This window comes from Lagopus leucura, unplaced genomic scaffold (assembly GCF_019238085.1).
Source record: "Lagopus leucura isolate 7727_CA_CO unplaced genomic scaffold, USGS_WTPT01 Super-Scaffold_100088, whole genome shotgun sequence".
NCBI classification, from domain to species: domain Eukaryota; kingdom Metazoa; phylum Chordata; class Aves; order Galliformes; family Phasianidae; genus Lagopus; species Lagopus leucura.
In genome coordinates this window covers 211430-232129 of record NW_024962319.1, presented here as the reverse complement: position 1 = coordinate 232129, position 20700 = coordinate 211430, and the positions used below count along the sequence as shown (strand labels likewise).

The window sequence follows — 20700 nt, the reverse complement described above, 5'->3', positions numbered from 1 at the left end:
TAAGGAGAATGATGTAGCTTCTGCAGGGATGTGATGTGGGATGCAGTGGGGCCTGCAGCTCTCCCTGCCTCCCTTTAGGCGTCCCCTAAACACCCAGAGGCAGAGGTTGGCTCCATCCTGCAGCATCTCTGCGCTGACAGCTCTGCTCATCTGCTTCCTATGTTGCACCTTCAGGACCCTGAACTCCACTCCCTTCAGCAAGGCTGTTCTATCCAGGCTGGCTCTGTCTGCCCCAAACAAAGCAACTTTCCCTTCAGCATCCAGAAATTTGACAGAGAACTGCTTCTAGAGACCACTGGGAGCACAAAGCCTCCATCAGTGTGGCCCACAGGTGCTGCCCACCTTCCTCCCAGCACTTGCTGGAGGCAGGAGCTGGGGAACACACTGGCATTTCTGGTCTGGCCTGATGCCTGATCACCCCCAGCCACTGTCAGCTCTGCTTTGTGCTGCTCAGTTACTTCCCTTTAGCCACAGCAGGACAGAGGTAACCCCAAGCACTCCAGAAGCCTCCTGAGGGCTGCGGCTTCAGCATTCTCATTCTGGTATTAATTATTACACAGAAGCAATTACTCCTCCTGGCAGTGGAGCCAGGATGGTCTCCCATTACAGCTGCTGGCCCAGAGCTCAGCGGAGGATGCATGGGTATCTGGCAGGGCTCCTTCGACTGTGGTCCAGGGCATCTCCAGCAGCTCTGAAGCATTGCCAGTTTTCCAGATCAGGGATGCCAGAGAGGAGCAGGCAGTGGAGCAGCAGTGAAACACGAGGGACAGGGAACTTTTCTGAAGAGGTTTCAATGGGGACAGCCTAGAAGAAGGGGATGTACGTGTGGGAAAGCCTTGGTTTGCTGTGCTCCTCAGTGGGGGTATTGTAAAGAGGCTGTCACCCCAGAGAGGACCGTGGGTGGATGGCCCACGCATCTTCTGGGCTCTGGGTTTGGGGTTCCTGGCACCAAGTGAGGCTGAAGGCATTTCGTTCAAGAGATGCACATCCTCGTGGACACCGTAGCCCCAGTGCATAGAAGGGGATGGGAAGGACGAAGCAGGGAGCAGCACTGAGTAGAGCAGGCTGGGATGCTGAAGGGGGCAGTATGAGCAACCCCACCGGCACGGGAGCATTGCCAGCTACCCAAGCCCCGATGCAGCGTCCCCCGCGCTCCCCTACCTTCCCCGCAACCCAGGAAGGGCCGCGAGCTGTACAACCCTCCCAACCCGCCCCCCACCTCCCCACCCCGGCGGTACCGCGGCCTCCCCGCAGCCGGCAGCGAGAGGGTTACGGAAGGCGGGGACGCACCGGGGCCGCACCGGTACGGGCACGACCGGCGGTGGGCTCCCTCCCCCGGCCCGGGGAAGCCCCGAGCGAAGCCCCCCGCGGGGCCGGAGCCCTCCGGGATGCGGGAGGAGAGCAGAGGATGCTGCTGGGAGCGGCGGGGCCGCACCTGCGCTGCCGCAACCGGGAGGCGGCGGGGCTGGGGCGGGGGACGGGAGGGAGGGAGCGGAGCGGCGGGGCCGGGGCAGCGCCGGGGTCGCCCCCGAAGCCGGCTGCCCTCGAAGGAGGGGCAGGGAAGGAGGGAAGGAGGCATCGCGACATTTTTCCACTCCGCGTCGCTCCGCTCGCAGCCAGGCAGTGCGCAGGGGCTGGGCAGGCCGGCTCGGCACGGCTCCCGGCCTTCGCTATTTATAATCCCCATCGCCTCCTCCGGCCGTTCTTCCGCGCGAGGAGAGCCCGGAGAGAGCGGCTCCCGGAAAGGAGAGCGACCGCGGAGCTCCGCCGAACGGGGATGCTGAGGGCGATGCCCCGCTGAGCATCGTTTCTCCGGGATCGGGGTGGGAAAAGCATCGCGATGCCGAGGAACAGGGATTTCTCGGAGCCCGAGTACTCGGCCGAGTACTCCGCCGACTACTCGGTGAGCCTGCCGTCGGACCCCGAGCACGCCGTGGGCCGGACCCACGAGGTGACGGTGCGCAGCTCGGGGCCGTGCCTCTGCCTGCCCCGCTTCATGCGCCTCACCTTCGCTCCCGAGTCCCTGGAGAACCTCTACCAGACCTACTTCCGTCGGCAACGCCACGAGACCCTCCTGGTGCTGGTGGTCTTCGCAGCCCTCTTCGATTGCTACGTCCTCCTCATGTGCGCCATGGTCTACGCTGCCGACAAGTTGGCCCCGGCCTTGGCAGCGGGGACCGGCTTGGCTGCCCACGTGTTGCTTTTTGCCCTCTGCAAATACAGGCTGCTACCCGAGCGCGCCGCCCGTCGCTTCCTGCCCTACGTCCTCTGGGTCCTCATCTTGGCCCAGATCTTCTGCTACTTGGGCCTCAACTTCTCGCGTTCGCCCGAGGCCAGCGACACGGTGGGCTGGCAGGCCTTCTTCGTCTTCTCCTTCTTCATCACATTGCCGCTGCGCCTGGCGCCCATCGTGCTCATCACCGCCGTGTCCTGCGGCGTCCACACGCTGGTGCTCGGCGTCACCGTCGCCCAACAGAGGCAGGATGCCCTGGATGAGGGCACGCTGCTGAGACAGGTACGGGGACACGGGGACAGGAAGGGGGATGCGGGGACCCGGGGGTGGCAAATCATGCGATCATCAAATCATTAAGCTCGCAAAAGACCTCTACAATCACCAAGTCCAACCATCAACCTGTTACCACCTCACTCGGTCATAAAGGATCATTCAGGATCCATAAAGGATCATTCAGGTCTCCAAACCCAACCCCAAACCCCCCATCGTGCCCACTGGCCGCGTCCCTCAGTGCCACATCCCCACAGTTCTTCAATGCCTCTAGGGGCGGTGACTCCACCACCTCCCTGTTTCGATACCTCAGCACTCTTTCCCTAATATCTAACCCAAACCTCCCCTGGCACAACTCGAGGCCATTACTTCTCATCCTATCTCATCCTAGTCAGGTTGAAGAGGCCAACTGTGTTCCCATGGCTTAACCCTGCGTTCATGTCCGTCTCTATGCTTTGAGCCTAGAGTTGCTTTGATCCGGGCACTCTGAGCTGGTGGTGGTGTTTGTTGGCTGCAGGGTGCTCCCCTAAAACATCCCCATGGCACCCATGCCACAGACCCGGCCTCAAAGCTACAGATTCGACCCCAAGAGCCACCCAGGGTGTGTAGACAAATGGGCTGTGCTTTAGCTGCTGGGGAAATTGAGGCACGCTGGGCTGAGGGCATCCCCATCCTCCCTGCTAAGGGGCTCCACTTGTGCTGATTTCCCCTTAAATTACAAAAATGGCTTTAAGAGGCCATTTTTAACCAAAGCCTGGCAGCAGCCCAGCGTGGGGCCTTCCTCCAGGCTCACAAACAGCCACCAGAGGATTCCCAGGAGGATGGAGCTGGGAGAACTGAGTGGCCCCAAGCAGGCACCAGCCCCACAGCCATCAGCCCACAGGGCTGGGACCCATCGACCCCCCCAGTGCTGAAGCTCTGGTGGAGGCTGCTCAGCCCTGTGCTTGGGGATGCTTTGGGGATGATTTTCTGCCAAAGAAAACATAGAGAAACAGCATCCCTGGGCTCAAATGCTGCCATAGGGATGGGCCACCATTTCGTGCATGGCAGCAAACAATGGGGATGCAGGGGTAGAGTGGTCCTTGGCCCATCACCTCAATATTTCCTGGGAAATTCTTGCCTGGAGCAGCTAGACAGTGTTGTCACTGCCCCAGTGCAATGGGTTTTGCAGCAGGAGGGCGACCCAAGCCCCACTCATGTCCCCCATGGCCCATCCATCTTGGGTGCTCCAGCAGGCAGCACACACAGCGTTTCCAGGCCTGCTAGTAGCACGGCCTTCTTCAGGGGATGGGAAAATAAAAGGCAGAGCTGCAAACTTGTGCGGCAGTGGCTGTTGACAGTGGAAAATCCTGCTGGAAGTGCCCACACTGCCCGCTCCACACGTGCGCTCCGTGAAAAGATGCTACGGAAACCCGTGCAAGCAGTGGCTTTCCCAGGTTTTGCTGCTGATCCAAAAAATGCAAACCCAAAAGAGCTGCATGCAACAGGGACTCCATCTCCTGCCTTTGCTCCTGGCACTGCAGTGAGATGGTGACAACGTGCCCGGATTTGGGGGCTCTGCAGGCATCCCCCCGGCCAGCAGTGCCTGCATTCATCATTGCTGTGGCACGGCGAGTCCAGGGCCAGCAAAACCTTGGCAACGCCGCATGCCTCAGCCTCTGCTTGCTGCAAAAGAGGAACATTATGTCCAGAAATAAACATCATATGCTTTATTATTATGGACGTTTGTACGGCTCCCCGAGGGCACTGCTATTAATAGGATGAAGCAGCGGGTGCTGCTCGGACCGGCGCAGCCCAGGAGGTTTGATGAGAAATGCCAGCAGCTTCTGCCCTGCTTCAGCTGTCCAGGATGAGCCCACGGGCTGAATGGGGCTGGGGGGCTGGGGCTCTGGGTTTGGTGGTTCTCCATGCCTTGAGCCAGACAGGATGCATGGGATTCAGTCCAAAGAATCATAGAGTCATTAAAGGTTGGGAGGGACCTCTGAGGTGCCCAAGTCCAACCCCAGCTCACACCCACCGTGCCCACTGCCCACATCAATCAGTGCCACACCTCTGTGCTTCTTGAACACCTCCAAGGATGGTGACCCCACCGCCTTCCTGGGCATCTGTGCCACTGCATCACTGCTCTTCCGGAGATTAAATTGTTTCTAATATCCAACCCGAACCTCCCCTGGCACAACTTCAAGCCATTACCTCTCATCCTACCATGGGGTCTCCATCCCCTGCCCATGGCTTCATTGTCACTCACTGGGCTGGTCCATTGACTCATCCCCAGTTTGGGTGGCCTCCACGCCTGCAAGACACTGGTGGGGCTGGAGGAAAATGGCACAGTCTGTGGCCCACCTTGGAGCCACTGTTGGATGGTCTGGGAGTTGAGCATCCCTGGCACAGCACAAGGATGTGCTTGGCTGCAGTATATATGGCCACGCGACGTGGGGTTTTGGGGTAGGCATGTCTCCATCCAGGCGAGGTTCCCAGTGACCCTATGTGTGCCAAACAGTGCTGAGCACGGCGGAGTGGTGCATTGTCATGACAACTGCTTAAAAATAGAGAGAGGCGGCTGGTTTGAGGGTTTCTTCTCCATGCCCACCTCCAGATGGTTCTCACTTGCCAACTGCCATAGTGGGGCTTCCCGGGAATCCCGAGCTGCAGGGATGGGGGATGGGCACAAGCCATGAGAGCTGGGCTTTGGGATAGGGGAGTAGGGGTCAGGAGGTGGACACTGAGCATGGTGTCAAGTCCCCAGTGGAGACAGGCTGTCACTCAGCCTGTGCTCTGCTATGGGAGGGCTTCTCCATATCCTCAGAGCAGCCTTCAGCAGAGCTGCAACCTGCCATCGTGTCCTTCCTGCCACATTTAGCCTTTCTAGACTAAACAAACTGAATTCTTTCAACTTTCACTCATCAGGCATACTTTCCATGAAGGGCTCTTGCTCTTGTTTCCATTGTCCCATTGACAGAGTCTGACATATGGGCCAGGTCCAGCACCATGCTCACAGCAAACAGAACGGGTTTTCATGGCCAGCAGCACCTGGGCACATCCACCTTTCATACTGCCACCTCATAGCCATGGTTTTGGCTGCTGGAAGGGATGGGAGCATGGACATTTTTAGGGTTTGGCCATGTTTTCATTAGCTTGTATACTTCAGCTCCTGCGTAACTGTCCCCAGGGCAGCTCCTATCCCTGTGGACCCACTGCCATTTTCCAAAACACCTCTGCAAGGTTTAATGAGGCAGTCAGCCCTCAGGGGCCCTGAGGTCTCCTGTTCTCCTGAACCTCTCCTGCAGAGCCACCACTTCATGGCAGTGAAGTGAGTCCCCCCAGCAGCTATCCATGGCTGTGGCACAGAGGCCTGCACCTAGAGTTGATTTCATGTCTTCCATCATCAGAATGCTTTCTCACCCCAAATCATCCCCACAGATCCTGTCCAACATTGCCATCTACCTTTGTGCCATCACGGTGGGCACCATGTCCTACTACATGGCTGACCGCAAGCACCGCAAGGCCTTCCTGGAAGCACGGCAGTCCCTCGAGGTCAAGCTCAACCTGGAGGAGCAGAGCCAGCAGCAGGTAGGAGCCGTGGCTGGGGACAGTATGGGGACAGCAAGATGGGGCGCAGGTGGCTGGAAACAAGGATAAGAGGACCAGAGGTGGGAATTGTGATTCAGTGAGTACTCACCATGTAACTGTCCTCTTCCAGGACCTCACAGCTTCTGACACGGTCACCTCCAAGCTGTCCCCATCCCCGTGGCAGGTCCCTGTCCTCATGTCCTCTCACACATAAGCAGGTGGCAGGTCCCCAGTTTTGGGCATGGCCATGTGGCAGTTCCTTACCCCGTTACACAACCACGTGGCATGGCCATGCTGTAGGTCCCATTCATCAGGCATGGACACATGGCATGTCCCTTTGTTTGGGCATGTTCATGTGGCATGTCACTGTCCTTGGGCAGAGCCATGTTGCAGGTCCGCAGGCATGGCCGGGCAGCAGGTCTCCATCACTGGACATGGACACGTGGCAGGTCCTTGTCCTCAAGAATGATTACAGCTATACAGCAGGTCCCTGCCCAGTCACAGACATTTGGAATGTCTCTGTCTATAGACATGGTCATATGGCAGGTCATTGTCCTCAAGCATGGCCATGCAGGATGTCCCTACTATCTTTGGGCAGGGCCATATGTCACATCCCCATCATCTGGTGTGGCCACGTAACATTTCTCTGTCCCCAGACATGGCCGCACAAGAAGTCTCCATGTCCCCATCACCAGGCATAGCCCTGCAGCATTTCCCCACCCCCAGCCAGCAATGTCCCCATTGGGATCTTGGCCACCTCACTTCTCCCGGTGCTGATCCTGCTGAGGGGACAGGAGTGATAACAGCAGGTGGAGAACCTGCATGGTGTTGACAGAAGGCAGTTGGAAAGCTTCATTTTCTCCAGGCGGCATCCAGTTATGAGCCCAGCTAATTTTAGCACCTTATCTGGGGCCTCTCTCCCCATCTCCCATCTCTTATCTTGTTGATCCGCTGCCAGCAATTTGCTCCCAATGGCAACAGAGATGTGTGTCGGGTCCAGCCCACTGTCAGCAATGTGCTTCTTGGGGTGGGAGGAAGAACCAGCACAACACCTACATCACAAGAAGCACTTTGTGGGCTTTTTCCCACCAGCACTGCCCCATAAATTGGCTGTCAGTAGCTTTGAAGCTGGCAAAACGACTGGGTGAATTCAGTGTTATTCAGCATCAAGCCCCAGTGGACATCTCAGGAAATCCCTGTCTCCTTTCCTTGCAGCAGGGTCTCACTCTGTGCTGTCTGTATGGTGGCAGCTCTGAAAGCCACAGGCAGGGACATGAAGCTGTTCCTCCAGCAGCGGCCCCGTTGTGCACAGAAACCCAGGGGAAAGCCCACTTCATTAACAGTGTTAATTACACATAGCACAGATCCTCACGTGCAGCCAGCTGTGGGATGCATCCCCTTTGCAGCTGCAGAGCTGTGGCAAAAGCAGAGAGTAAGATTGTCCCCCTTGGGTTTACTCCTCCTTGGGGCCAGTGCTGCTGCCCTATGGGGTGGCATGTGGACACACCATGCCTTTAAATCAAGAGTTCCTCCATGGTGTATTTGTCCCATCCCCAGGGCAGTTTGCAGGGACATAAAATCAGAGAATCAGAGTCATTCAGGTTAGAAAACACCTCCACGATCCCCAAGTCCAACCCCAGCCCACCCCACCGTGCCCACTGCCCACATCCCTCAGTGCCACATCCCCACAGTTCTGGAACACCTCCAACCTGAACCTCCCCTGGCACAACTTGAGGCCATCACCACTTCTCCTGTCACTAGTAGACATTGCAGCAGATCCTCCAGTGCTGGCATGGGTTTTTGGGCCAAACTTTGTCACCTTTTGTCCCAAAGGAGAGGGGGCTGCTCAGAATAGCACACGCACAGTGCGCTTACACTCAGTTTCTTGCCCTGTCCCCCAGGAGCGGCTGATGCTCTCCATCCTACCCAAGCACGTGGCGGATGAGATGCTGAAGGATATGAAGAAGGACCCGAGCCAGAAGGAGATGCAGCAGTTCAACACCATGTACATGTACCGCCACGAGAATGTCAGGTAGGGCTGGCTTCTACCCATGCCATGGTCTATGGGGGAAATCTCTCAATTTCTTGTATTTAGGGCCAGAGAAGCCCTAGAAGGAGACTGGGGGGGGAGGGGGTGGTGGTGGCTACAGCAAAGGGTAACAGGGGACAGCTGCCAGCCAGACTATGGCTTGGGGCCACTTTTTGATCCAGACATGATTTGCAGAGCATCGTTTCCAGCCACGTCCCAAAATAGCCTTTGGGGACATAGCTGAACCGATCGTCGCAGTCACGTCTGCGTTATGGGAAAAGAAATTCTCGCTGCAAATTCTCCCTGTGAGGAGCATATTTGTAACGCCTCGCTCCCCACAGCATCCTCTTTGCAGACATCGTGGGCTTCACGCAGCTCTCCTCATCCTGCAGTGCCCAGGAGCTGGTGAAGCTCCTCAACGAGCTCTTCGCCCGCTTCGACAAGCTGGCAGCTGTGAGTGTCCCTGCTCATCAGCAAGGGGATGGGCAGGAGATGCCCCATTTTTTTTACTGGCAAAAATAGGACGGGGAACGGGTGGGGGCCCCCACCATCTGGGCTGCAGTTGGCCAAATCTTCAGGGAGGCAGGGAGGGAATGGAAAATCGGATTATTTGTGTCCCTTGTGAGCATGGAAGAGCTTGGCATGGGGAAGGATGGAGCAAACCCTGCCTGGGAGAGGGATGGGGGGAGCCCAGTCATGGGGAGGGGGTTGATACCATACCCCTTTCCCCAGAAATACCACCAACTGCGCATCAAGATCCTGGGTGACTGCTATTACTGCATCTGTGGGCTGCCCGACTACCGGGAGGACCATGCTGTCTGCTCCATCATGATGGGGCTTGCCATGGTGGAAGCCATTTCGTAAGAGCTTCTCAGATTGTCTCCAGGTTGTCCTTGTCATTGTTCCCAATACGTCCTCATCACTGCTTCCAGCATAACTTAGAATCATAGAATGACTTGGGCTGGAAGAGATCTTGAGTTGGCAGGGACCTTGAAGCCCAACCAGTTCCAGTCCCATGCTGTAGGCTGGGATACCTCCCATAGACCAGCCTGCCCAAAGCCCCATCCAGCCTGGCCTTGGGCACTGCCATGGGGCCTGGGGCACCCACAGCAACCCGTGCCAATGCCAATTATAGTGTCCTTGTCCTTGTTCTCATTGTGTTCTTGTCATCATTTCCAGCATGTCCTCATTGTGTCTATTGTGTGCTGGTCACTGTCCCAAAGGTGTCCTTGGGATTTGGCAAAAAACAGAGAGGACCCAGTGATGGGTACTGATATAGGCAGGGGCTCCCCGGTGCCCCACCAGTGTCACCCCATTGGGCTTCTCCAAGGCAGCACACCACCCTACCCTTTTCTGTCTCATTTCCTGTGCCAAGTGCACTCAATTAAGGAAAGCGTTATTGCCCTGGGGTTGGAAGAAGAAGGGGTAGTGAGTGACTCCCATGTCACCCTCCCAGTTACGTGCGGGAAAAGACCAAGACAGCGGTGGACATGCGTGTGGGAGTGCACAGCGGGACGGTGCTGGGCGGCGTGCTGGGCCAGAAGCGTTGGCAGTACGACGTGTGGTCCACCGACGTCACTGTGGCCAACAAGATGGAGGCAGGTGGCATCCCTGGGTGAGCATCTCTCAGTGGGGATGAGACGTGGTGTCACCATCCCATAGCCATAAGGGTGGCCCCGGTTCACGGCACCTCGTGTCCCGCAGGCGTGTGCACATCTCACAGAGCACCATGGATTGCTTGAAGGGCGAGTTCGAGGTGGAGCCAGGCGAGGGTGGCTCTCGCTGCGAGTACCTGAAGGAGAAGGGCATTGTCACCTACCTCATCGTGGTGCCCAAGCAGCCTCTACGCAACGGCATCAATGGGGTGGTGAGTAGCGGCGTGGGCACCGGTGCCACCGCAGCAGACATCCTTGGCACAATGTGAGCCACCGCCTCGGCCTTGCAGAAGCTGTCACTGACCTCATCCCATGGAGGCTCCCCGCTGCTCATCAACACCAAGGAGCGCAACGGCAGTGCCAGCTTGGCGTGCACCAGCCCTGAGGAACCCGATGAGTCCGACGCCAGGGTGAGAGGCACCCTGGAGAATGGGGATGAGGATGGAGAGGTACGGTGCGTGGGAAGCACCCCATTCAGCTTGTATTTTGGAGACTACCATGATGGCCTCAGCTTTCCCACTGATGCTTTGCTTCGTGGCGCAGGCTGTGAACCCATCCTTCCCCAACCCACGGCGTCGGCTGCGGCTCCGGGACCTGGCTGAGCGGGTAATCGACGCATCGCAGAATGAACAGGAGCTCAACAAGCTGCTCAACGAGGCCCTGCTGGAGCGCGAGTCTGTCCAGGCGTGAGTCACCCAGCTGGCGGCGCGACCCAGCCCAGCCCTGTTGGGTGCTGATGGCCAATGTTGTTGGCAGGCTGAAGGGGAAGAGCACCTTCCGGCTCTCCATGCGCTTCATTGACCCTGAGATGGAGACGCGCTACTCAGTGGAGAAGGAGAAGCAGAGCGGTGCTGCTTTCAGCTGCTCCTGTGTTGTCCTTTTCTTCACTGCCTTGGTGGAGGTCTTCATCGACCCTTGGTATGTTGGGGAGGCATTGGGGATGGATTGCCCCAGCTCACCTTCAGCCCTGCAGGGCTTCAGGTCTGTCCCATCCTGGGTCTTTTTTGCGACAGGTTGGTGGCCAACTACGTGACCTTCGTGGTGGGGGAGATCCTGCTGCTCATCCTTACCCTCTGCTCACTGGCTGCCATTTTTCCCCGGGTGAGAGCGGGATGGGCAGCCTCAGGGGGTGGGGATACTGAGGATAGGTGAGGTTTGGGAGCTGCTCTTTCCCCCAACACCTTCCCCATCTATATTTTGTGCTATCCCATTATCCAATATTTGTTCTCTCTATGGCCACCGTGATTATGTGTCCCACCTGGGTGAAGTCCCTTGTCTTCTCCCGGCAGGTCTTCCCCAAAAAGCTCGTGGCCTTCTCCACCTGGATTGACAGGACTCGCTGGGCACGCAACACCTGGGCCATGGCTGCCATCATCATTGTCACCATGGCTGATATTGTGGATATGGTGAGACATGGGGCCAGCACAGGAACCCTCTCTGACCTTCTGTGTCCCAGCAGCCCATAATTGTGCACAGTCCCATGCGCACAGCCAATCATTAAATCAATGAGGGCTGCACTGGAGCTGGAGAGGATTTTAGCACCTGGCAGTTGGGGTGTCCTCCACTCTCTCACAAAGTATTCCAGCTGTTGGGGGGACATCATCATTCCCTGCCCCTCGTCCTCATCCTGCCCTCATGCCCCCAGCTCAGCTGTCAGCAGGACTACAGCGGGACAGGCAACGGGACGGTGGTGCCACCACGGCCAGGCGGCTGTTGGGAGCAGCCCAAGTACTACAGCTACATTGCCGTGCTGGCCCTGGTGGCCACCATCATGCTGGTGCAGGTCAGCCACATGGTCAAGCTGACTCTCATGGTGCTGATCACTGGGGCAGCCGGCACTGTCAACATCTACGCCTGGGAGCACATCTTCGATCAGTACGACCGGCGCCGCAGCCAGCAGAGCATGTAAGGGGTGGTAGGAGCATGGTGAGGGGGCATGGCCAAGCTCACCACCCACCTACACCTTGCCACATCCTCCAGCAGGTCCTCGCTGGTCCCCTCCAAGTACTCCATGACAGCCATGATCTTCATCGTGATGCTCAGCTTTTACTACTTCTCTCGCCACGTGAGTGACTCAGCCCCCTTAGGAGGCCCCTTTCTTCCTTCCTCTCTGTGATGCTATTACAGCCCCGAGCCTGATTTCTGCATGCTCCAAGAAAGCACGGTTGGTCCCCAACTGTGGAACCACCTCCAGCTCTTCTCCACGGAAGCCTAGGACTACATTGGCACCTCCATCTCCCCCATAAGATTTAGAGCAGGCAGCATCATGGTGGCTCCAGAGCCCATGCTTTCCCCATGAAGGTCCCATTTGCCCTTCACATGAGGTCTTATGTCTCCCATTACAGTTTCACCTTGCCCCATAGCCTCCATCCAAGCCTGGATCAGCCCCACACCAGCTGGCATGCTCCTAGTGCTGGTGAGGCCCTGCTGCACCCATCTCCCCCTGCCTGCAGGTAGAAAAGCTGGCCAGGACACTCTTCCTCTGGAAGATCGATGTCCACGACCAGAAGGAGCGGGTCTATGAGATGCGGCGCTGGAACGAGGCCCTTGTCACCAACATGCTGCCCGAGCACGTGGCCCGGCACTTCTTGGGCTCCAAGAAGCGGGACGAGGTGAGGGGGCACCCAGGAACACAGACCTTCTGTCCCACAAGCAGCATCCCCAAGAATCCTGGTTACACTTAGTGATTCAACCCATTTTTTTTTGTTCATGGCCTCTGTATCTGGAGAGGTTGCCAAAGACTCTAGTCAAACATCTTTGGTTGGACAGAGGAGATTTCTCGGCCTTGTAAAGGAGGACTGCTGAGCACCCTTATTTTTTTCAGATGGAGGAGGGTTGGGGTTGGAGGTTTTGGGCTTGCTGGAGGTGCAGGCACATCTCCATCTGATAGCCACATCTCCAGCTGACAGCCACTGTCCTTCCCCTCCCCAGGAGCTGTACAGCCAGTCCTACGATGAGATCGGCGTCATGTTTGCTTCTCTGCCCAACTTTGCTGACTTCTACACAGAGGAGAGCATCAACAACGGGGGCATCGAGTGCCTGCGGTTCCTCAACGAGATCATCTCTGACTTCGACGCAGTGAGTTGGGCTGGAGCTGGTCATGGGGGCAACACAGGGCTGTGGCCAATAGCCTCAGGTGCCTGAAGATCTATCCCCATGGCTCAGCTCCTGGACGAACCCCAATTCCGGTGTATCACCAAGATCAAAACCATCGGCAGCACCTACATGGCCGCGTCTGGAGTGACTCCTGATGCCAACGCCAACGGCTACAGCACCAAGGTAAGGGGTCCCTGGGGCAGGGGATGGTGGGCAAGGGGGGCATTCCTGACCCACTGCTCTTGCAGAAGGAGACCCTCTCGGATAAGGAACGCTGGCAGCATTTAGCTGACCTCGCCGACTTTGCCTTGGCCATGAAGGTGACACTGATGAACATCAACTACCAGTCCTTCAACAACTTCATGCTGCGCATAGGCAAGTCTGGGGACATGGGGCTCTCCCTTCCTTCCCTGTGAGCGGTGGGACCTCATGATGCCTGGGGTGACCTCATGCCCTGTCCCCCAGAGCAGACCCTGGGTGTGCTATCTGGATGTCACCAAGCACAGAGGTGACAGCCACCCTGCTCTTGCGCAGGCATGAACAAGGGAGCTGTGCTAGCAGGAGTCATTGGTGCCCGCAAGCCACACTATGACATCTGGGGCAACACAGTGAACGTGGCCAGCAGGATGGAGTCCACTGGTGTGATGGGGAACATACAGGTGGGACAGCACGACCTGGGCAACCAAGGGGAAAAACTGAGAATTATTCAGAAGCATTCACAGCCCTTGAAGGGCACTGTGCTTTGCACGGGAAGGGAAAGCACTGCCAGCAGTATTCAGCAGGGCTGGGAATGGTTGACGGCTCCTCCAAGCTGGGAACGGGGCAAGGGGGCTAAAAGCAGGGCACCTCAAGACAACGGACAGCCTGGTGGGTGGGTAAACCTGTTGCCCAAGCAGCACATGGGGGTCCACGCTACCTGTGCTGTGTGCTGGGCAGGGTCTCCCCAGCCTCCCACGGTGTCCATTTGTCCCTGCAGGTGGTAGAGGAGACGCACCTCATCCTGAAGGAGTACGGCTTCCGCTTTGTACGCCGTGGGGCCATCTACGTCAAGGGCAAAGGGGAGCTGCTCACTTTCTTCCTCAAGGGCCGGGAGAAGCAGGGCTCCTTCATCAACGGCTCATCCGTCACCTTGCCCCATCAGGTGGTGGACAGCTCTTGAGGGCCTGGCGCCTGCCAGCCAGCACAGCCACCGTCTGCCCAGCACCCAGAGGGGTGGCCAGGGGGGCCCAGTGCCCAGCACCACAGCCGGCGGGGACATCTGTCCCACTGAGGTCTGGATCTGAAACCAAACTTGAGAAATCGACCCCTTTGCACAACCCTTTCCAAGTCCCTGCTGGAAAGTTCCTTTGCTCCATCGTGCCTGCACACAAGCTCACAGCCCTCAGTGGGTGTGGGGTTGGGGCTGCCTTTCCCCAGGCACCCCAGGCTTTGCAGGGGGGGGCAGCAGTATGGCATCCAAGTAGCATTGTGGGCCCCAGCTGCCATGCACTCAGCACAAGGAGATCCAAACTCAGGGTCGGATGGAAAGACACGTCTCTCCTACGCACAGGAGCATCCGGGCTTTGCTGTTAGTCAATACCGAGTTCATCCTTGTCACAAACAACACAGTTAGGAGATCGGGGAGAGAGAGTGCAGTACCACCTTGGGCTCAGAGAAAAAGAAAAAAAAACACAGAATATTGCGTATTTCAGATATATAAATATATATACATAAGAGTACAGATTGACATTTATATTTTTAACTGTGCCTGTTCGCCCCCCCATGCACGCTGTGGTCAGCTGCTGTCACTGCTTGATGGGAAAGAGGACCTGGGACTGGCTGAGAAGGGACTGAGTTATTCAGCGTGACACTGCCAGGGCCAGGGGGGAAGGGAGGCACACAGAGTGTAATTATGCCATTAGTTTCTTGAATAGAAAGCAGTTGAATTTCAAAGCCTGGTTCTGCGTCTGCTGTGTTCTGGGGTTGTGGGGATACTGAGAAGGGCTTCACCACCTCTTTGAGGGGATACTGGGTTTGGAGGGGCTCCCAAAGGGGAGATTGATGCCTCTGGATGGCTTTTGCTCCTTTCTCTCGTCGCAGAGTATCAAAACACTGGAAATCACAGAAAGAATGATACAAGATTTTGATCCCTACCCCATTACTCAATTCCCAGGGTCATCAGGGAATTTTTCCTGGAGCTGCAACATCCGAACACCAGAGGTTATATATAAAAAGGTTGGTTTGGACAAAGCTTAAGCTACAGAGACAATTTAAAAACAAACTGTGAAGTTTGCACATGCAGTGTTGGCGCAAAAACGGGGCAGGAGAAAATCCTGATGTCCCAGCCATCTGGTGTAAGTCTAGAAAAAAAAATAATCAATAGGAGATTCTTAAAAATACCACAGTAAAAGTTCTGTGTTACTGAAATTAACACATTGAAAGAGTGCTCCTAAAATACAGCAAGCTTTCAAGATCCGATCCAAACTTGGAGGAAGCACAAAGATGGGATGCCAGGAAAGTTCTGCTACGACAGGAAGAAAACAGGATGTCCAAAGCCACCACTGGTGTGAAATCTTCTGGAAAACTCACTGCTAATGTGCTGGGGGAGTTAATGCAGCCCACGTGAGGGCACAGCCTGCTGCTGGCAAAACGAAGCCTCACCTCTGTCCAGGGAAGGTTCAGTGATTGCCATAACAATCCAGGTTGTCCTCCAGCCTGTACCACTTTCTAACATGAAGTCCTTTCCTGGCTGTTAGAAGGAGGGCACAGATTACTCCGCTTGCTCCCTGCTGAGTTCTGCTGCCTGGTGAGCTGTAGGGTTCTTGTTCCAGAAGGTTTTCTGAGCTGTTGATGTTTTAATATAGCTTCTCCTTCTAATTGTGAGACATCCTCCATGACTGTGGAGCTCCGGGGCACCAAACACTGCGATACATCACGAGCAGGAATTAAATGACAAGCGAGAAGCAGAGTGCTGAGGAAAGATTACCTGCAATAGACACCCCAAATCATCAAGGAAATATTGCTTTCAAGATCTAAATTGGGCCAATTGCTCCTCTGGGGGGTTGCCAGCAGCAGTGCCGCAGTCCATGGCAAACATTTGCATTTTGAGAGCATTCCCCACAGGCAGAAGAAGTCAGGAGAGGCACGTTACTGAGGAGTCAAGGTAGCTTACGGTGCTCAGTCCTGGCTTTCTTTAGCATTGATGATAAAGTCGAAGGCTTTGTGCAGAGCTATCTGTCGAAAAGCGTTTGAGTGAGCTGCTGCCATCTTTGCTAGCAATGGAAGAGTGCCAGCTAGGAGACAGAAGTAGACGCATCAGTGGGGAGAGGAACACAGTTTTACCAGCATAAAACTATTTGCTTCTCATTCTTCCCTTTCCCCTAGGGTGTTTCCTCCCTGGTCACACTTTTTCTTCTCATAACCCTTCTTTCTCCTTCCTAACCCTGCATCTCCCCCAGGGGAACCGAACTGCTAGAGAGCACAAACAGCTCAAGAAACACTGAGAGCTGAAGGGCTGCTCGTGAGGGGACAACGGTGTTGGAGCACCACAGCTACCCAGCTGCCTTATCAGCTCGAAAGACACTGATGTTTTTGAGCAAGGGCAGAACTTCACCTATAAAGGGGCCATTTCTGTGGGGAAAGGAAAGGAGGAGCCATTGACACAGTGCAAAATTCTTCCTGCAGCCTAACTGCAACCCAAGGAGTGTCACAGCTGGGTTCTGCTACCAGAAGGAGGCCTCAGACCATGACTGCTGGCAGAATGATTACAAGCCCGAGCTGCTCTGCTCAGAGCTCCACCTACCTTTGCAGCCTAGCCAGCCCACATGGGCAGGTGAATGGGATGCAAGGTGGCTCAGGTGGGCCCACAGCTCTGCACAGCCATGAGGAAGAGATGGGAAAATGCCTCCTCAGCTCAGCTGGGCACTTGCAGGAATTAGTCATAAAACAGCACAGATCAGGATTAAGCCATGCCATATTGCTAAGGCTGCAGAAGACACTCAGTATCAGCCAGTCTGTACAACATGAGGAGAATCATTCAAAAGATAGGGGAATAAGTGGTATCAGGAAAGGTCTCCAGGCAGAGATCTTTGTTAGGAGCATTTCACAATATCACTGGCACTTTGGAAGAGGTTGTAAATCTCCCTCCTGTCTCCATCTATGCTGCTGTATGGCAGGATGTGCCAGCATACCTGATGGTACAACGTGGCCAATTAGGGCCTGGCTGCAGAGTGTGAAACATCCCAACAACAGGCCTCAGTGTTCACATTAATCATTTCACTAATTGCACTGAAAGAAATTTCTCATGATAATAAGATCTTATCTTATTTCCCTGCCACTGACCCCCAAGCTACAGAAAAGATCTTTCCTCCCAAAGAAATATATGACAGCATGCTTCTTTCTGTCCCCAAACTGATCTAGAGAAAACCTCATCCACTGCAGTATGGCCTGCCCTCCCCACACACCCAGACACCTGCACTGCCCACTTACGTGTACAAGAAATGATGGCTTCAGTAGGGAGGCTGCAACAGAGGTCTCCATAAAGCAGCCTCACGTTGAATGGAAAGGTCTTGCTGTCACTTGACACGGTGTAATTAAAGACCAGCAAGTTACACAAAGAGTTCCTCTGCAGAGTTCCTTCTATGTGGTCTGAAAAGTGCTCCTGAAGGGACAAAAACAATGTCTGAAAGACAAAGCTAAGGCAGGAGTGCATCAGCGTGGGGCTGGGAGCTAACAAAGGACAGTGCCCCCACCCCCTGCACCAGGCTGGCATGCCCTGATGTGGCTGTACCTTGAGGAAAAGTCTGAAATAAACAAGTGCTCATTCACATCTTTAAGTCACATCTTCCAGAGGCATTTTACAAAAGCACAGCTCCTTCAGATTAGGGACCTCAGAGGAAGAGGACAGCTGCACTTGGCTGTGTATTTTAAACAAGCCACAAGACATCCAAGTACACACATACCAATGACACAGGCAATGGAGTTTATAGTCATGCAGTCACTTGCTGTGCTCTGAAAACCAGAATGGTGAGCGCTCCATGTAAAGAAAACCACTCAGATTTCCCCCAGCACTCCAGAGCTGTGCAAACTCATTAACCTTTGGCAGATAAAAGGCAAAAAGGTGGGCAAGCATTGTTGCTGTGACCACTGGTACCTCCAACTGGTCTGCCTGGTGCCTCCGCCCAACGTAAGCATTCAGGTGCTCCCACAGGACGGACAGGAAGCGCCTGATGTCCGTCTGCAGGTACTTCTTGGCTATCTGCTCCAGTGGGATGAAGACGGGGACAGAGTGGCGTTGAATCTTCACCTCTGGCTTGATGAGGAGGTCCACGTAATAGGAATCCAGGTAGGTGCCTTCATAAGCAGTGCTGATGCAGAAACACACTCCCTGCTTGGTCAGCTTCCCACTGATCCCTTGGGTGCAGAGAGAGAGGTTTTACTGAGCACTAATAGAAACCTGTCACCTCAAGGAAGTTTTGCTGGGACAGCACAGGCTGCAGGGGCTGTATGCTCTCAGCATGGCGGCCTGAGGAGGTCTCTGGGAGGATTAAGGACTTGCAAGAGTTCAGGGACATAAAACACAGCAGCTTTTTAGAAAAGGGACATCAGACAAATTCAAGCAGATTAAATTGTCACTAACTGAGCTACGCTGTGGAACTTCAAACTCAGTCCTGGCTCCCACGGTGCAGAACAGGCTGCCCTAGGTGAAAGAAAACTGCCCCATAAAGAGTGGCAGAAGGGCTCATGGGCTCAACCCAACCTCACCAACATCAGATTTGTATTTCCACACTGTCCTTCCTTCCAGTGACTGGAACAGAGTGCAAAGGTGACTTGCATTGGAAACAAATAAAGTAATACATTAAACCAAGCTCAGGAATAGCTGAAAAGAGGGTGCTGGCATTCTAAGTTTGCTTGGAAGACCCAGACCCTTGAATATTTAACCTAATGCCCAAAGATTTTAAAACTAAGGCATTCACATGCTTCCTCAAATCTAGATCTTAGTCCAAATGATGCAGCTCAGTAAGCAAGAGTTTCTGCAAAATCCCAGAAGCCTTCCCAGAGAGGCAGAGAATTGCAGCATTACTACTCTTCCTATGCTTTCAGACTGAAGGCTTCAAGCACAACACAAGCAACATTAATAGGGAAATTGCACGTGACATCAAATTCATCATTCAAAATTTAGCACCCCAAAAATGCAGCCAGGACTCACACAAGCCTTGAGGCATTACCTGTGAGGTAAAAGACTTGCAGCATGGCCTTAATGCTCTTCACTTTCCACTCCAGAACAGTCTGGGCACTGGGCCGTGCTGGATCTGTCACTACTCCTTCCTTGTCAAGAAGCTACAAAAGCCAAAAGATGAGACAGGTCAGGAACTGACGACACCAAACACGTCACCTGCAGGGAACACACTCGAGCTACAGAGAAATAACCCAGCTCTGAGAAATGTGAGGCAGCACTTCAAGCTGAAAAAGGGAAAAAGAGTTCATAAATGGCCACACAACCTCAAGCATAAAGATCCAGCAGTCTTGGACAACACTGTACTGAGAACTGGGGATGCCAGAACTGTACATTACTTAAAAAGAGAAAATAAATTAAGAACCTCAGTAAATCCATGCTGTGAGAGCAGGAGCATAGCAGAGCCCCTCTGTCAGATCTCTGCAGTAAGCCCTTTCTCACCCTCTTCTCCTGCAGCTCCACTTTAGCCCGAAGCTCATCCCTCCGGGTTCTCAGCTCCTGCACTCTGGCTTTCAGTCTGTTGAGCTTCTTTTCTTGCTGCTCCTTCTCTTCTTGCTTCAGGCCTAACTCATGAGCCTGTGCCTCCAGCATTTCCAGATAACCCAACACCCCTGCAAGGAACAGCAACACATGCTCAGAAAATCCAGCTGTCATTAGTAGGCACCTGCAGTGTGATCCAAACCAAAGTTGGCCCAGTATAGTTACTTAAAGAAATTATGTGCAATTCCTCAGGGGCAGAGGACAGGCAAAGACCTGCTCTAGAGAATTTTAAACACCAAGACTAAATGCCAGTAGGCAACAAGGACCAGGCATTTCCCATGTTAGCTAGCTAACATCCTGAGAAGCAGAGTAAGCTACCAAATACACAGCCCTGCACAGATCTGCAACCTCTAGTTTCACTTCTAATCAAGAGCAGCTTGTTTGGTGTGCCTATACTCTAAATTTGGGACACATTACAAGCCAGGGTGTCACTCCTGGTCCCAACCTCCTGTGAAAGAACATACTTGGACAAAATCATAGAATTAACCAGGCTGGAAAAGACCTCTAAGACCACCAAGTTCAACCCCAACCCATCCCACCATGTCCACTGACCACATTCCTCAGTGCCACATCCCTACAGTTCTGGAACACCTCCAGGGATGGTGACCCCATTACCTCCCTGGGCAGCTGCGCCACTGCATCACTGCTCCTTTGGAGAAGAAACGTTTCCTAATACCAACCTGAACCTTCCCTGGTCCTATCGCTGTTACCTGGGAGCAGAGGACAATCCCCATCTCAACACAGCTGCCTTTCAGGGAGTTGGAGAGAACTATAAGGTCTCCCCTGGGCCCCCTTTGCTCCAGACTGAACTCTGTCCCAAGTCTGTAGCACTGCATATCATGCAGAAAGTGACTTTTACAAGCTCACCATCTCCTGAATACACCTTCCCTCCTTCCACCTTCCCCTGTGCAAGTGGGACTGCAGACATTCGCCCTCCTCCATCCTGGGAGGCAGCGGTGAGAGATCTACCATGCATGGCATTTTCCTTCCCATCACCGTCTCGTCCTTCCTCCATGAAGCCTGGGGGCAGGTCTGTCTCCAGGGCTGGCCTCACACAGGAACAGTCCTGAGGGATGAAATAGCTCGTTATAAA

The 20700-nt window shown here is 54.7% G+C and overlaps 2 protein-coding genes across 5 annotated transcripts; one reads left to right on the top strand and one right to left on the bottom strand.

Annotated features, from left to right (window-relative positions):
* Positions 1-1552: 1552 nt before the first annotated feature.
* On the top strand, positions 1553-14785 carry ADCY3 (adenylate cyclase 3). 2 transcript variants are annotated; one of them, XM_042887471.1, is made up of 20 exons: positions 1553-2515; positions 5924-6073; positions 7975-8105; positions 8444-8555; positions 8835-8962; positions 9559-9717; positions 9807-9969; positions 10048-10206; positions 10301-10443; positions 10514-10675; positions 10771-10858; positions 11047-11163; positions 11403-11662; positions 11738-11822; positions 12211-12369; positions 12689-12835; positions 12923-13036; positions 13102-13228; positions 13388-13512; positions 13830-14785. In XM_042887471.1, exons 1-20 carry the CDS (start codon positions 1841-1843, stop codon positions 14010-14012), a joined length of 3387 nt encoding a protein of 1128 aa, XP_042743405.1. In that variant the 5' UTR covers positions 1553-1840; the 3' UTR covers positions 14013-14785. The 2 variants fall into 2 exon arrangements, with proteins under 2 accessions (XP_042743405.1, XP_042743406.1); XM_042887472.1 differs by having other exon boundaries at positions 1554-2515; positions 11741-11822.
* On the bottom strand, positions 14570-20680 carry CENPO (centromere protein O). 3 transcript variants are annotated; one of them, XM_042887473.1, is made up of 7 exons: positions 20577-20680; positions 19509-19678; positions 19060-19171; positions 17985-18244; positions 17321-17492; positions 16635-16845; positions 15670-16125 (listed from the first exon to the last, which is right to left on the bottom strand). In XM_042887473.1, the coding sequence occupies exons 1-7, from the start codon at positions 20620-20622 to the stop codon at positions 16026-16028; spliced, it is 1071 nt and encodes a 356-aa protein (XP_042743407.1). In that variant the 5' UTR covers positions 20623-20680; the 3' UTR covers positions 15670-16025. The 3 variants fall into 3 exon arrangements, with proteins under 3 accessions (XP_042743408.1, XP_042743407.1, XP_042743409.1); XM_042887474.1 differs by lacking the exon at positions 16635-16845 and having other exon boundaries at positions 14570-15754; positions 20475-20680; XM_042887475.1 differs by lacking the exon at positions 16635-16845 and having other exon boundaries at positions 20475-20680.
* Between the last annotated feature and the right edge of the window lie 20 nt (positions 20681-20700).

What these genes read in the sequence shown, in the direction of transcription:
- CENPO (XM_042887473.1), bottom strand. Translation starts at nt 20,622, where the DNA reads ATGGAGGAAGGACGAGACGGTGATGGGAAGGAAAATGCCATGCATG. An exon ending in TGGAGCTGCAGGAGAAGAGG is followed by an intron (nt 19,172 to 19,508) that starts GTGAGAAAGGGC and finishes TGGCTTTTGTAG; the next exon opens with CTTCTTGACAAGGAAGGAGT. An exon ending in ACCAGGCAGACCAGTTGGAG is followed by an intron (nt 17,493 to 17,984) that starts GTACCAGTGGTC and finishes TTGTCCCTTCAG; the next exon opens with GAGCACTTTTCAGACCACAT.
- ADCY3 (XM_042887471.1), top strand. Translation starts at nt 1,841, where the DNA reads ATGCCGAGGAACAGGGATTTCTCGGAGCCCGAGTACTCGGCCGAGTAC. An exon ending in CAACTTCATGCTGCGCATAG is followed by an intron (nt 13,229 to 13,387) that starts GCAAGTCTGGGG and finishes GCTCTTGCGCAG; the next exon opens with GCATGAACAAGGGAGCTGTG. An exon ending in GTGTGATGGGGAACATACAG is followed by an intron (nt 13,513 to 13,829) that starts GTGGGACAGCAC and finishes TTGTCCCTGCAG; the next exon opens with GTGGTAGAGGAGACGCACCT.